This window comes from Alternaria ventricosa, assembly GCF_023758065.1.
Source record: "Alternaria ventricosa strain BMP 2768 chromosome Unknown scaffold_5, whole genome shotgun sequence".
Lineage (NCBI taxonomy): Eukaryota > Fungi > Ascomycota > Dothideomycetes > Pleosporales > Pleosporaceae > Alternaria > Alternaria ventricosa.
Window position 1 is genome coordinate 193,311 of NW_026055685.1, and position 15,359 is coordinate 208,669.

The following is a 15,359-nucleotide window of genomic DNA, read 5'->3' on the forward strand; positions in this document are numbered from 1 at the left end:
GAAGAACTGTTCGCGAGCGATGGGTTGGTGACGTGGAGGCGAGAGCTAGCTCTTGAACTGCTCGGTACTCTCGCTTCCTCGAGGTAGCACGCGCTACCTGGAATGTAATTCGTTTGGTCGTGTTCTGGGCTTCGCAGCGGCAGCCGGTGCTGGGGGGTATCGCGAGGCTTCGTTGGGCTCATTTCGTTGTTCGCAGGTAGACTGAGTTACTGTAGTCACGCATGATAGAATCAGAGGGTCTCATGAAAAGCCGCTCATTCAATTTCGTTTTCTAAAGCAGGAAGCCGAGAGAATTGACTGACCGTTGAGACCCAACGCGCTCAGTCACGTGTCAGTGTTTTGGGCGGGGACCGCGGGCGTTGGCGCGTCGGGTGCGCTAGCGGCAAGGCCCTGCATGCCCTGAACACCAGATCCTCGGGCGAGCATCATGGTTAACCATCGACTCTTCCAGCCCAGGCTCTATTGACTCCCTGCCTACCAATTGTCCTATCACTGACTTTGCGCAAACATCGAACATGTCGAGCGCAATCCGTTTGTACGCATATCACGACAGCGTGTCAGCATCCTCTAGGGCCGCGCGTGCGAAATCGCCGACTCAAGCTTCAGTTAAACTGGATCCCGGACATGTCTTCTCGCTCATCGAATAAGACCATTACGGTAATTGCCACTCGAGAAACCAAAGCCGCTTCGCCGTGTTCGCACACGGACTTTGGAAAGAAGAGACCATTAGGAGTGTCTGCGTCATCCAGTTCGCTAGACGCGATATTACAACTAACCCTCTAAACTTTACAATGCTACTACCTGCTGCTGAGCTGCATTTACAATAGAGGCTTGTTCGAGAATGATACAAGGTAGTCACAAATGGCGACGTGTGGAACTCTGTTAGCTTCGATCAACATACCATCCGTTGTCGCGTTGTTCTGGTACGTCTTCCCATTGAACTCGTTGTTGTCTACCACTAACGTCAATTAAGTTCGATATCCTTCGCATGTATTCTCGCATTACGGCCCCCCTCAAGCATGCCTATACCACGTCTCAGCGTCTCGAAGTTGGCGATCGCGCCCTCCCACCTCATACAAGGGAAAAACTGAACACCCAGGAGCCTACGTCGCCGTTAGGCCACCAACTTCGCAGGATTTCATCTTGATGTAGGCTCTAGCGTGTTCGGGTTTTCCTTTGAATAGGGTGCTCCCTATCCCAGCGAACACCTACATAAGCACAAATATAATGGCTACACATACTGGACAGAGGCGCCATTGCACGGCCATCGCGCTGAACGACCCTCACTATTGGTAGCGGAGCCATCCACGGCGGGGAAACATGTTGCGCCAGCGATGTCAGCTTTCTGCCTGTAGTCCGTTGGGCTGTGGAATCGCCTTTGGTGAAGACTTCTTCCATGTCAATTTCGTCAGTGTGCTGGCGTTGTTGATGCACACGCTCACTCGATTATTCCACCGAACACGAAGAGGCTGTAGACCGTGCGAAGAGAAGAGTTGAACATGGATAGAACAACTGTGGCATGAGAATCATGTTACGCGTGAACGGTGATGGGAAAGCGAGGCAGAAATGCTTTGCGAGGCTTCCGGGTGCTCCCGCAGAGAGAGCTGACTTCATGCCGCAAGGCTGAAACCAGCCACGAAATGCCATCCTCTAGCTTGTCGTACTGAATACGCAACATGAGCCAATCAAATTGAACATCTTTTTGTTATGAGATCAGCTACCGCTTCTTTCCAATAGTCACTGTATTGAGCCGTGCGCGATACTAATTTGAGTCAGCAGGATGAACGCCTAGGTACAGCCACTGCGCCTTTGCACTACACAACCTTACTGCGTATTGGTTCCGCCTAACAATTTTAATACCACCCCCACAGACGATCCTCAGCCGTACCAACTCGAACTTGCCCGTTGTGGCAATGGGGGTCCTTTCGGGGGCTTCGCACACCTAGTAGGTAGGTACACATACCGGGGCATGGCGCGCGACGCGTAGACCAGAAGTTTCCTACCCCAGCGATACATCATTGCATCAGTCATGATACTCTTTCAACAGCTGTTCGCTGTTTTCTACTTTCTCACCGTCGCGTACAGTGATGGAAACAATTTTATGAGCAGCCCTGCAGCGGGCGAAGTCATCGAAGCCGAGGAACCGTACCTGATTTCATGGTCCAATGGTACCCCAGGTCCCGTGTCGATTGATCTTCGCTTCGCTGATACAACCGCGGTGCTAATAACAAGTAAGCCTCCTCTGATCTCAGGACTCCAGTGACGCAAGAAGTGTTGAGACAAATGCTGATAGCTCTAGGTGAAACGCTTAACAACGGAAGCTACACTTGGATACCATCCGGTGTGCTTGTAGGCAAAGACAACTATTTCATGGCAATCTGTGATGCAGGCGTGAACGACTGCACCTACACCTTCAATGGGCGATTCGCGATCGAGGATGCGGGAGCCTTGTCGTCTTCATCGAGTTCGACGATCAGCAGGTCAGTTACACCACTACCCGTTGCCGTTACAGTTCCTCCATGAAATGCATTCCGCTGACAGCATGGTCGCAATACAGTACCGCCCTCGTTACGTCCTCGTCAACCTCTAGCGCTGCTACCAGCTCAACTCCAGTTCTCACTAGCAGCGGAACGAGCCCAAGCGCAACAGCCTCTCCCTCGCCACCCCAGAACACGAACTCTGATCTGCCCATAGGCGCAAAGATAGCGATAGGATCTGTATGTGGGGTCGTTGGGATAACTCTCATCCTGCTTGGAACGTGTTGCATACTGCGCAAGCGCAAGCGGAGCAAAGCCGCATCGGAACCGCAATTTGTACACGCAGAAGCAGAAAAGGTTCCTGCCCTGAAGACTGATGGCGGTGCATCTGGAGGACATATGGCGCAGATGAGCGAGTTGCATGATGTGCCAGTGGAGAGGCCGAGGGCAGAGCTGTCTTGACCGTGCCACCGCATACAAGAAAAACACTGAACAGGTCTGCAGGCTACATTAAGCCAAACCCTTGCAAAGGCGGCGACCCAGCGCCAATGTAGGCTCCAGGCTGTTCAGTTTTTTTCTTAGGCTGGCGTGGTGCGCAGACAGTTGATAATCATGCGTGGAAGTAAAGCCCAGTGTGATGAACTGCGAGACCGATGTCTCTTTGTATGCACATTTTGCTTCAAATATCTACAGCGAAAGTAATCAAGGAATGTCCATCTATCGTCCTATCCCATGCGATCGTCCCAGACGCACTCAACATCACTCGCCTCATCACCCCGCCAAACGTTCCCAGGTACGTTCTTCGCCGCAACAGCAGCCCTAAGCTGGGTACCTAGCTCAGGCGGACCGGAGCCGATAACCTGCGTCCTACCCTTCTCGACCGTCTCGGTCATGAAAGTGTCGACCAAGGAGGGAATATTCGGTCGTGCATTGTTCAGCCATGTAATGGTGAAGTTAGGGTATTGGCGGCTGAGCTCCTCAACTTTGCGGTCGAGAGACATGGAGTCAATGGAAGAGGTTTGCGACAATGAGCCACCGTCACCAAAGTCCTTATCTTTGTCATCATGGAGTTGGTGAGATGGCCTTTGGTACTTCGTCGTATCGGGTCGAGTCACAAAGATGCGGATCCTGAAGCGTTTCTTCGCCTCCACCGATACTATTGGTGCCTTCTCTAGCTTGTCCTCGGTATAGTGTCGACCTGCACCGGCACCATCAAGTTGAGACTTCAGATAGGCAAGCTCAGGCGCAATCCAGGCAAGGTTTTCCAGATGTCGCACTGTCCAGACAAGTTCGATGTTGCGCGCAGGGGAGGCGTCGCTTAATGCGTGCATGATGACGGGAAGGGTGTAGGTGATGCCAGTACCGCCAGAGACTGCGAGAACGTTCGAGACTTCGTCGTTCGTGATGGCGCTGCCGTATGGTCCCATCATTATGACTGGCGTGGAAGCATCGCGCCGCGGGTAGCACATGGCGGCTTGTTCAGCGAGAGCAGCGAGCTTGGCAGTCTCGCCCTTGCAGGCGCGGATGATGTATGTGTGACTCTGTACTGGCGAAGAGCTTGTAGGGTTGGAAGCCGGAGTGAAGGGGTGTGATTGCCAGATGTTGAGAGCAGGGAAGGTCAGGTAGTAATGCTGGCCGATCTCCCAGGCTTTGTGGCTGTGAGCGAATGTCATGCGGATGATGGTACCGGTTGGGTCTTTGAGCGTCTCCATGGTTGTTGGGATGGAGCGGAAACCGAGACCGAGACTTCCGTCCTTGTATCCGGTGTGGATGAGCCAAGTGCGAACGCTGCGGGCGACCAAATCGAAGCCCATGATGGCTAGTGATGCAATCATCCAGCACGAAAGTTTCTCCCAGTGGCCCCAGCAGGCTCCTAGATAGAGGCCAGCGACGATGAGATGCGACTTGCGGAAGAATTCGTAACCCGTCCAGCGGATTACTGGCCTAAGACTGAATATAAACAAGAAGGTGATGAAGGCTTGCGCGATACAGCCCCAGACCATATACTTCTGACTGATGAATTCTCTGTACGTTGTTGGTTGCGGTTGGTAGAGCTTTGCTTCGACGATCGTCCACATGATAGCATGTACGAAAGATTGAACAAGGATGATGCGACCTGTCCAGCGGTGCAAGAAGTTGAAGCTTTGATATGGGATACCTGTTACCATGCTGAGCATAGAGTCGCGGCTACACAGAGCGATGGTCAGGGGAGTCAAAGCAAAGGCGAAAGCACCAATGCGATCGGCAAAGCCACCAATGCCGCTGCGGGTGTTGTGTAAGTTGGTGCCTTTGATTGGTGTAATCCATGTCTTGTAGGTGATCCCGGTGAATCTTTGGACGTCAGTTATGTCATGCCGTGAGGGTATTCTGACTTACGAAAAGACTGTCAGATAGACGCAGAGCAGCGCCAGGATCAGGACTTGCAGCCTCGTAGTGTATCTGAATACCTTGGAGCATTCAGGCATGAGATGTCGTCGTACAATGGAAGATGTGAGCCTAACGAGGCGATACAACAGGCTCTGTCTGGCACCATCTTTTCTTCGTGGTCGAACAAGTCGAGATATGAGAATCGCAAGTAGGATCGCACCAAGGACAGCCCAGAAGATGAAGGTAAAGATCATCGATGTTTGGTGATTGCCGTAAACAGAATCAAGATATTCGCAAGACCCAGGATCATTGGTGCACGGGAAGTTCCGAACCGCATAACCCCAATAGTCGATGGTATATTCGACATCGGCGTCATTTTGAATGTGACGAGCGACTAGCGCGTTGTCGGTGAAGTTGGAAAGCATTGTAATGAGAGGACGCAGCGCAGCTGCAAAGCAAAAGGAACAACAACAAGGAAGAAAGATATATCGTAGTTAGACACACAACAATATGGCACAACGGCATGGGAGGATGTCCATTTAATAAATCGAGACTGCCACCCAATTTCGCAGGTTCCACTCCGTGATTGAACCAAGGCTTGTCGTGCGTTGACAGGATGTGGGTTCCGCTGTCAGGTTCCTTCGAAGTGAACGTCCAATCGTGTCGTTTCCGTTACAGGCGCTGAAACAGGACGATACCCACCGACCCGCACTGATGGCGCCGTTCGTTTGGGAGTTCGGATCGGACGGGTATTCGGCAACAACGTTAGACTTCGATGACAGCCGCAACACACCTTGTAAATAGCATTGTTGGCGTCGTGTAGAAAATTAGGAGACAGCATGATGTAGCGCATGCGTCGCTCTAGTCACGATGGACTGTTCTCGTGGACGTCGGAAGGTAGCAACAGGCTGTTGCGCAAGAGCCATGCGCCAAGATTTTTATGCTTTTGACTTGCTCTCGACACTTCAACCCAAGCATCAAAGGTGTGGCACCTCATCATCGTGCAATTTGGCATCTTGGAAAGCAACTGAGACATTAGGAGAGCACGCGTTCTCTCATCGCACTAACGCAGAAATCATGACGTAAGCAGTCGCGTTGAGAGAGTCGCTCTGATTGGCCAGCACAGTCCACCGCGACAGAAGCCCAAAGATGCAGCTACCACGCGCACCGTCTTGACGTCTTCACACAGTCGTGGCTTCATCGTCTTGTCGACTACGAACGCGCATTACGTTCTTATACATAATGAGCCGCTTTCTCACTCTATCCACACTGGCCCGCCCGAACCATGGCCGAGCTCCAGTCTGAGCCAAAGGCGCCTTTCCCCTCCGCCGAAACTGCGTTGTGCTTCGGCTGTAGCAACTGCTCGTCCATATGGAGACACACATATGATTGGAATACCACGTTCAGTGCTCCGATATCTTCAGAGGAATTAGTAAAGCCAGAAGAACAGTAAAAGCCGCACAAGCCAACGAGAAGAAAGACATCCTTAATTTCCACCATAAAGACACTCATTACCGTCTCAAGATCGCTCCCGCGAAGACTTTACGAAATTGGTTTGCTGGAACCTTGCCGCGTCAACGCTGAGGACGTAGCTACATGATCTTGGGAGCGGCCTTGTTATTCAGATTTTGGTAGTTTGTATGCATCAAGGTGCCCCACAAGGTCTAGCTACTCCTAGTGCTGCCAGCTTCCTCCACTTCATCCACCATGTGCTTCGTCTGCTTTGACCAATTCTCAATCTCTTCCTTCGCAGTATGAAGCCATCTCCTAGCAACATCTTCGCTGCTCATCCGGTTCGATTGCTTTCCACGAAGGGCCTGTTCGACTGCATATGATGCGTATTTGATAGATCGTTGATGCGCACCGAGAAACTCGATGAGCTGGACTTGATGTGCGGCTTTGGATATCTCTGAATCGAGGTCTTTGGAGGAAATCGTCGGACTGACTGCGGCTGAGGAGTTTGTTTGGCACAACGTCGCTTCTGTGGTCTTTGCTTGCGGCGCTGGGCAGCGTGTTTCTGGGGTCTTGCTCTCGGTCATATGAGCGATTATTTAAAAGAAGGGGAGAGCAGGGCGAGCTGAAAGTTAGGAGTGTTATCGTGCGTCCTTTTTGCTTGCAACGTCACTCTGATTCTGTTTACTTATCCTCAATACCTCAATTCCCGCGTCTTCAATTAGCGAGCTATGATGCACCCCTCTTCAAGACGCAAACACCGTACGTCAATGGTGTCCTCACATTCCGCCGCGCCAACGCGGTCATTCGATTCTGCGTCACATTTTGACAGCACATCGTCAGCTGTAAATGTGTAATATCCATAGTTCGTCGCGTTGTTGCTTCTACGCAGGCGCAGTCGACTTCAGCCAGTTCACCTAGCAAACAACACGCTTGGCCAACGGCTGAGCGAGGTACATCCTAGCTTTCCAACTCTTTACGCTACGGTACTACGTTGCATGTGAACTTCTGCGAACAGTCTTATGATGCGAGAATATTCGCTGTTTTGGTGTAGCCGTCTTCCAAGCTGTCAGCGTTCTTGCAGCGACGGGAAGCGTGCGCAAAGCTAGCCGCTTTCAGCAACGCAACCCCACTTGTGCCTCTCGTACGATCCATCCACAATGCGTCATACCATGCGTCTCGTCCCTCGACCATCCAAGGCGAAGCCATCGTGCTGGTACAATACTTCCCAACGTGCTTTAGGCAGGAAGTTGCGACTGCCTCGTAGCCAATGTACGCGTCATAACCTGGAGACGTGACCTTGGCGGTGCTGCACTCCGGCTGTACATATGCTCAAAGCAGGTAACATGCGCCAGAGTCTACCTCCTGAGATCCGCCCTCGCATCAGCTCAAGCTTCCGACGACACAGAGATAGTTTTGGATCGTGAAACTCCAACATGGCGTCGCTATCCGACTACCTCAACTTCTACACCTCCATGGCAAAGGCTATGTTTACAATCATCTTCGCACGCCTTTACACACCACAACGCCCTTCCAGTCGCGACCTGCAAGGCCAAACTGCCATAGTAACAGGTGCAAATAGCGGCATCGGTCTCTCGATCGCGACTTCACTCGCAAAACAAGGCGCAACCGTGTATCTCGCCTGCCGCAATCTCGAAAAAGGCGATGCAGCCTTGGCTTCCATCGTTTCGCAACTCGGGTCCGAGGCTAACAAAAGGTTATTTTGCTGGAAACTCGATGTTGGGGATCTAGAGAGTGTACGTGCGTTCTGTGAGAGGTGGAAAGAGGATGGCACGAAGATTGATATGCTTTGCCATAATGCTGGGATAGCGGGGCCTCCTGAAGGCTCGAGGACTAAGGATGAGAAAGGCCGCGACGTGGTTCTTGTCACGAACTTTCTGGGCAGCTTCTTGATGACGAATCTGCTCGAAGGGTATCTAGGCGAGAAGGCAAGAGTCGTTTTTACGAGCAGTACTGGACACTATGCTGCGGCGGAAACTCTGATGCGCCCGAATCTGGACAGCATGACAGTAAAGACCACTGGTGATGATGGCGGCGTTATGCGAAGGCTTATGGGAAAGACAAAGGCCTATCTTGGTATAGGAACAACTACCCTTCAATCATACGCGCTCTCGAAAGCACATCAAGTCCTCTTCGCCGCTCTCCTCCAGCGCCGCTTCGACTCCACCCCACACAACCAACGCTCGGCGCACTCCTTCAGTCCTGGTTTTACATCTACGCCTATCTTCGGCAAGTTCGCCGTCTCCTGGAAGACATGGCTCAGCAATCCTCTTTTCGCGGTACTCAAGACGACAGAAAGGTATGTCGCTGTGGATACGGATGAGGGTGCAAAGACTGGAGCCTGGCTGGCGAGTTGTGGTGGGGAGGAAGGGGTCGAAGGGGGATATTGGGAGTGGATGGAAAAACGGATGAGCCTTGTCGAGTTTGTGGAAAGGCAGCTTGGGGAGAAGGAGTGGAAGGTGCAATGTGAGAGGGTTTGGAGGGGATGGGAGGAGGATGGTGGATGTACTTGGGACACTGTTAGGACTTGATGTAGTGCTGATGGAGCTGGTCGGAGCAAAATCAGAAGTCAAGAGTGATTTGTCCTTTTGATCTTCTGTCTTTCTAGTTCCCTGTCCTACCTGGACTCAGATAGTGGCCTATGCCTACAGCGTGTCAAAGTAGGTTAGGTGTTGCATTGAAAGAAAGCGAGGTCGCTATAGAATGGCTATAGGACGTAGCAGTTGCATAATACACAGCCCATAATCTCACAAGTAAGACGCTTCCCCCTGCACAAGTCTGAATATCATGACCGTAATGAAAGCAGTTTATATTGGGACTGGGGACGAAGGGGGTAGCAAAAAGGAGTTGCTTAACCCCGGCCTAGACACGTAGGTGATCAACTACCTGGGCAAAGGTCTAGCAAAAATAAAATAAATATGCACAACGTGTAGCTGCTCTCGGTTTCGATCCGAGGTCCTCCGGGTTATGAGCCCGGCGCGCTTCCGCTGCGCCAAGCAGCTTTTGGTGGTTGCTGGTTGATGTGAATTTTGTGAACTAATAGACCTATGACTGCTACTGCTTCTATTACAGCCCGTTCTGACCTCTTGTTGGAACAATATTTCAACGTTGGTAAGAAAAAGGGTAGTTGAAAGTTGGGCTGATCCATTCAGCAAGGTGACAAAGGTGGGGCGGGGTATGACTCCGATTTCGACTCCTTGCGAATACTGAAGAGTACAAATTTTACTTCCAAACTGCTCAGGTGTCTTGTACGCGTAGAAAGCGCTAAGGATGTGGAGCGTAGTGCATTGTGTAAGGGGCAGATTTAAGCTCTTATGAGGATGCAGGGTGTGCGAAAAGACGAACACAGAAAAAGTAACGAAATTGGAATTCAGCTCTTGACAGACGTCAAAGCCTGACCGTAAGAAAGCATGGCGTGGTCGATTAACACGCTGCTGAGTGCTAAAATTGATGTGTGAAGCATGGTGGGCAAGTCAATCGATTGCATGGGACGAAAGCGAATGTGGTTAGCGGCAAAACGCGCTCCAACGCGACGCGTCCCACGCACTTTAGATCTCCACCCCGTCACCCGCGTCTCCTCCAACTCCAACCATGACACCTGCCGGAACCAATGAGTAGCTACTCCCCTGGCATTCCGTCCTCTTTTGATCCCGCGCTACTACATTCCGAATTCGAATTCCTCGACAACGCGCCCGCTCCGTCCTCCCATTCCGACGAATTAGACGCATTGCACGACTGCATCGCCGAAGACACGGCAAAGAAGAACAGTGCCGGCATCGTCATACAGCATCGCGCTTGGAACGTGGCCGATATATTCAGGAGTGAAGGCGAAGGACCAACCGGTACTACCAGCGTGCACACGCGCTGAACTGGTACTAATCCCGCCAGACACGCCTGCGAAGCGCCAGAAGCAGTCACCAGTCAAGCGCTTGCCGACTGAACCTTCGATAGAAACCACGACATTCCCTTCGTCGCCTCCGACTTTCGCAATGCCTCTCATCTCGTCGCCCATCGCATACCCGCCAAGCTCGTCAATGCCCCAGCCGCCCTCACCGAAGAAGAGGAAGCGCCCAGAAGACGCACGAGAGCCACTCAAAGATGTGCCAAACAACAATGCCACACGCAAGATTGGAGGCTTTCTGGACGACTCTGACGATGAAGAGGATATTGCGGCGCTGAAGGAGCACACATTGAAGCGGAGGGCTGTTAGCAGCATCAAAGACCTCCCAGCTGTTCCGGAAGGCTTAGCAGACTACACACCCCCTGCGAGCCAGGATGAGTTTGCAGACCCCGAATCGATACCAGTGGACGACCTAGACAACTACAGCTTCAAGTCACAATCACAGTCGCCGGTAAAGCGACCGCAAACGTCATATCAGCCAACTTCAGCACAGTCTATACCAGGTGTCCTGGCCCGTAACGCGTCGGGGAAGGCCTTTCACATAGGCAAGAAGGCCCAACGCGAGACCCAAACGTACGAAGAGATCATTGCGGCTCGATCCGAACCCGTGGAAGGGAAGGCGAGGACGAGCTATTATGGTCTCAACATCCATCAGCTCATGGACGAGGCCAAGGCGCTTGATCAAGAGAAGGCCATGAATGCGTCTCTGAAGAATCTTGACCTAGCAGCACAACCGTCGATCGAGCAGCCGGTGGCCAAGAATGGAAAGACCAACCGTACACTCATGTGGACTGAGAAGTACCGAGCGAAGAAGTTCACAGACTTAGTGGGAGACGAACGCACACATCGATCCGTGTTGCGGTGGCTGAAGGCGTGGGACCCTATTGTATTCCCTGGCTCTGGCAAAGCGAAGCCCAAGAAAGCAAAGGACGGGTTCCAAGAAGACGAACAGAGACACCGCAAGATTTTGCTACTGACTGGGCCTCCCGGGCTCGGAAAGACAACCTTGGCTCATGTCTGCGCACGACAAGCAGGCTATGAAGTGCAGGAAATCAACGCTTCGGACGAGCGTAGCGGTGCTGTCGTTAAAGGCCGCATTCGCGATATGGTTGGGACTGAGAACGTGCGTGGTGTGAATACCAGCACTGTGAATGGCAAGGTGCGAAAGGCTGGAAAGCCAGTATGCGTCGTGGTCGATGAAGTAGATGGTGTCGTTGGCAGCGGAGGCTCAGGCGAAGGTGGCTTCGTCAAGGCACTTATCGACTTGATAAATCTGGACGAGCGAAACACAAAGGCACTCGGTCAGCAGCAGTCAACAGCCGGCACCAAGAAGAAGAAGGGTGACAACTTCAGACTCTTGCGCCCACTCATCCTCATCTGCAACGACCTCTACCACCCTTCGCTGCGGCCACTGCGACAGTCCTCGATGGCTGAGATCGTGCACATCCGAAAACCCGCCCTCAACATGGTCGTCTCGCGCATGCAGGAGATCTTTGGCAAGGAAGGCATCCAATGCGATTCGGATGGCGTGCGCCGTCTCTGCGAAGCTACCTGGGGTGTCAGCACAAAGAAAGAGGGCGGGACTGGTAGTGGCACTGGCGAAGGAGACATTCGTGGGGTTATGGTAGTGGCCGAATGGATAGCAGCTCGGTTACGATCATCACACGATGTGAAGTCCAAGGAGAGGCCCCATCTATCGCGGAAGTGGATAGAAGATAACCTCATCGGTGACTTGCGACATGGTGGCGGAGCCGCTCGAAGTTTAGGAAGAGGTGGTGCGAAGGACGTTGTCGACCGCGTATTCCGTGAGGGTGCTGGCTTCCCGAAGCAAGCTGAAACGACCGATGCGAAATCTGCAGCCTCGAGGGCAAAGAGCGGTGTCATCGGAGTTGCTGAAGCAGGCAAACGGCGAGCTATGGATCGTCTTAGGGAGATGGTCGATACGAGCGGGGATTGCGATCGCATCGTGACAGGTATATCTCACCTCATCTTACGGCGTAATCCAATACTAACACTGAACAGACTGCTTCACTGCCTATCCCGAGAAACCGTTTCAAGACGATACTCTCCTAAGCAAGCCATCTGCTGCATACGAATGGTTATACTTCCATGACACACTCAACTCGGCGGTTCACGGCTCTCAGGAATGGGAACTGGCACCATACCTCTCGAACTCTGTTCTCGCCTTCCACAACCTCTTCGCTTCGCCCATCCGATCATCTGCAAACCCCGTAGCAGATCCAGATGCGCAACTAGCACCTTTTTCAGGACCTGGTGCAAGCTTTGCGGCTTTGGAGCAGACGAAGGCGAGCAGGAGTCAGTTGATGGCGCTGCAAACAACTCTAAGTCTACCGTTGACGCGTATGTTCCGAAGTCCAGAGGAGATGGCCATGGAACTAATACCATACGTCTTGCGTATGCTGTCACCGGACGTGAAACCCGTACTCGTCAATACTGGCGCATCAGGATCGAAGTCTTTCGCTACCGCTTCTGTGCGTAAGGCTTCAGAGAAAGAGCTTGTCAAGAAGGCTGTAGAAGCAATGACAGCTACTGGCATCCGATTCGAAAAGTCACGCATCGAGACTGAAGACGTGGCGAACAGGAATGCTGGCTTCGTTTGGCGTATGGAACCCGCGTTGGACGTTCTAGCGACTTTTGAAACACTTGCCGGCAGGAAAGACGACAAAGGGCGCTACGCAGTTCGCAGCGTCTTGGAACAAGAATGGCGCAAAGAATCCGCTCTTCGTGAACATGCCAATCGCAAGCGTCGCGGTGGTATGGATGAAAACGAGGAAGAGGTCGAGGCTAGCAAGAAGGAAGAGAAGACGACGGAGGAGAAGGCTGCTGAAGCCAGCAAGAAGGCCGTGAAACGTGACTTCTTTGGCAGGGTTATCGTAGAAACAGATAAGAGTAGGAAGGAAGCGAAGAGGAAACAAGACAGTGGGGAGATGCAGGGCGATGTAGGGAGGATATGGGTATCCTTCCACGAAGGCTTCTCGAACGCGGTACGAAAACCTGTCACTATTGACGATATCATGAGGGGACTTTAGCTTTATGTTGTAGCGCGGGTGCAGGAATTCGTCACCGATGGACGACGATAATATATTTGTATTCGGCAAGCTCAAGCAACCCAGTTAGCGTTCAGCTCATCCATGCGATCAGCATGGCAAGCCCCGAGACTCCGACTTTTCCAGGCGCCTGCATCTAATGCACAGCCGTGACCTGGTTGCCGGCGAGCTTCTTCTTCGCAGCATCAATCCTCTCCAGTTCTATTACCCGCTGCTTGTCGTCCAAGTCGTCAGGAAGCGTGCCAAGCGCACGATCGCCGAACAGCAGGTCGATCTCCTCAAGTGTGAGCTGCTTCGTTTCCTACAAGATTGGTCAGCGTGAATTCTCCTGTCAAATTCTGCTGGGGAAATACGTACCTTGAACACGAACCAGATAGTCGGGAACGTAACACAGAGATTGAAAGCCACAAATATGAAGTAAAACTTGTAAGTAATCTCACCCAGCCCGATCGGCGACACCTGACTCCACACTGTTCCCACAAGCCAGTTACCGAATCCAGTTGCGAAAGCAGAACCGCGTCCACGGATACTCAGCGGAAGGATCTCACTGGCGTATACCCAAGAAATTGGACCGAACGACATGGAGAAGATGCAAGATACCAGGAACAAGAAGAATACACCAGCGGCAGATAGTGAGTCTCTCCGGGATCCTGTTGCGCCCTCGACCTGAGATCCGATGATCGCCTCGCAGATGAGGGCAATGGAGATACCGATCGTACCCAAGAGGAGGGGCTTCTTGCGACCAACGCGATCGAGGAGGAAGACGATGAAGAAGAGGTTGAACACGGGGCCGACGATGTTGTAGATGCTGGTAACGAGGAGGTTGCGGTCGCCGACAATACCGAGGTTCTCGTAGAGAATGGTGGAGTAGTAGCCGATAACGTTGATACTGGAATCACGTTAGTATGACCAGATCACCGAACTGACAGAGAACGTACCCAGTCATCTGCGTAAACACCTGAACAAGCGTAGCATGCATGAGTCTCTTCCGCCACACCGGAACCGTAAACATGACCTTCCATCCAGGCGCAGTAATCGCTTTCTCCGCATCAATCGTCAACTTGATCTCGTTGAACTCGGTTTGGATCCACTCGTCATTGGTGCCGTTATAGTGCAACTTGCGAAGCACCTTCAGCGCGTCGTCTGCGCGGTCGATCTCGACGAGGTAACGCGGCGATTCAGGGAAGAAGAGCATACCGCATATGATGATCAAGCAGGGTAAGCATTGGAAAGCGAGGGGGAAGCGCCAGGAGAAGGAGTTTGTTGCGGGTACTTTCGAGGCGCCGTAACCGACCCAGGTGGAAACGATGAAACCCACGCCGATCATTTGCTGTGTGAGTCCGGTGATTAGACCTGGGTTTTGTTAGTATGGGAAGTTTGGGTTGATTTGGAAGTACTGACCTCGCGTTTTGGGGTGGGCGCATTCGGTTTGGTAGATGGGTACGGACATGGACATTAGACCTACTGCCCATCCAGCCAAGATTCGTCCGACGAGTATCATAGCGAGGTCCTGGGCGGCGCATTGGAGTATAGCTCCGATCAGGTTTATCAGGGCTCCGATCATGATCGTCTTCCTGCGACCGAATCTGTCCATCGTAAATCCTCCCCTAGTATTCGTCAGTACATGCCAGCTTCTCTACTCAAGAGGCATCCACGTACATCAGCGAACCGAAAAACGCTCCACCCGAAAACGTCGCATTGATGGCTCCTATAATCGGCGATGTCTTCTCTGTGTCAAAGAAGGCGAGGAAGTTGGGTGATTGGATGACAATGGTCATTACTCCAGAGTCATATCCGAAGAGGAAGCTGCCCGTGCCAGCGAAGACGGCAAGGGCAATGTTGAAGATAAGACCCATGGTTGCTACCTTGGCCGATCAGATCAGCGATGCTCGCACGGAAGACTAGAACTTGTGAGTGACAGTCCTTTTCAACGCGCTGTCGCTGCAGGTATATATTGCCCCGAGCAACTGGGTGCCCGCGCCATCGACGCATGCTGGTCATGTTACACCTTCAGACCAGCCTCGCGTAACAAGCATTTAACCGGAAGTTCGCGCCTAGTTTCCACGGTGCGAT

General features: G+C 52.4%; 3 protein-coding genes and 1 non-coding gene across 4 annotated transcripts; 1 reads left to right on the forward strand and 3 right to left on the reverse strand.

Annotated features, from left to right (window-relative positions):
• Nucleotides 1–3,202: 3,202 nt before the first annotated feature.
• J4E93_003439 (uncharacterized protein) lies at nucleotides 3,203–4,942 on the reverse strand (the record flags this gene model as incomplete). Its single annotated transcript, XM_049341376.1, has 2 exons — nucleotides 3,203–4,808; nucleotides 4,854–4,942. The coding sequence occupies 2 exons, from the start codon at nucleotides 4,940–4,942 to the stop codon at nucleotides 3,203–3,205; spliced, it is 1,695 nt and encodes a 564-aa protein (XP_049200881.1).
• A 4,305-nt stretch (nucleotides 4,943–9,247) lies between these two features.
• Nucleotides 9,248–9,319, reverse strand: J4E93_003440. Its single transcript has one exon. It is a non-coding gene; the product is annotated as a tRNA-Met (tRNA).
• Nucleotides 9,320–9,927: 608 nt separating this feature from the next.
• J4E93_003441 (uncharacterized protein) lies at nucleotides 9,928–13,268 on the forward strand (the record flags this gene model as incomplete). The annotated part of the gene is made up of 3 exons (XM_049341377.1): nucleotides 9,928–10,159; nucleotides 10,206–12,191; nucleotides 12,241–13,268. 3 exons carry the CDS (start codon nucleotides 9,928–9,930, stop codon nucleotides 13,266–13,268), a joined length of 3,246 nt encoding a protein of 1,081 aa, XP_049200882.1.
• Nucleotides 13,269–13,422: 154 nt separating this feature from the next.
• J4E93_003442 (uncharacterized protein) lies at nucleotides 13,423–15,142 on the reverse strand (the record flags this gene model as incomplete). The annotated part of the gene is made up of 5 exons (XM_049341378.1): nucleotides 13,423–13,587; nucleotides 13,644–14,175; nucleotides 14,225–14,639; nucleotides 14,688–14,893; nucleotides 14,946–15,142. 5 exons carry the CDS (start codon nucleotides 15,140–15,142, stop codon nucleotides 13,423–13,425), a joined length of 1,515 nt encoding a protein of 504 aa, XP_049200883.1.
• Between the last annotated feature and the right edge of the window lie 217 nt (nucleotides 15,143–15,359).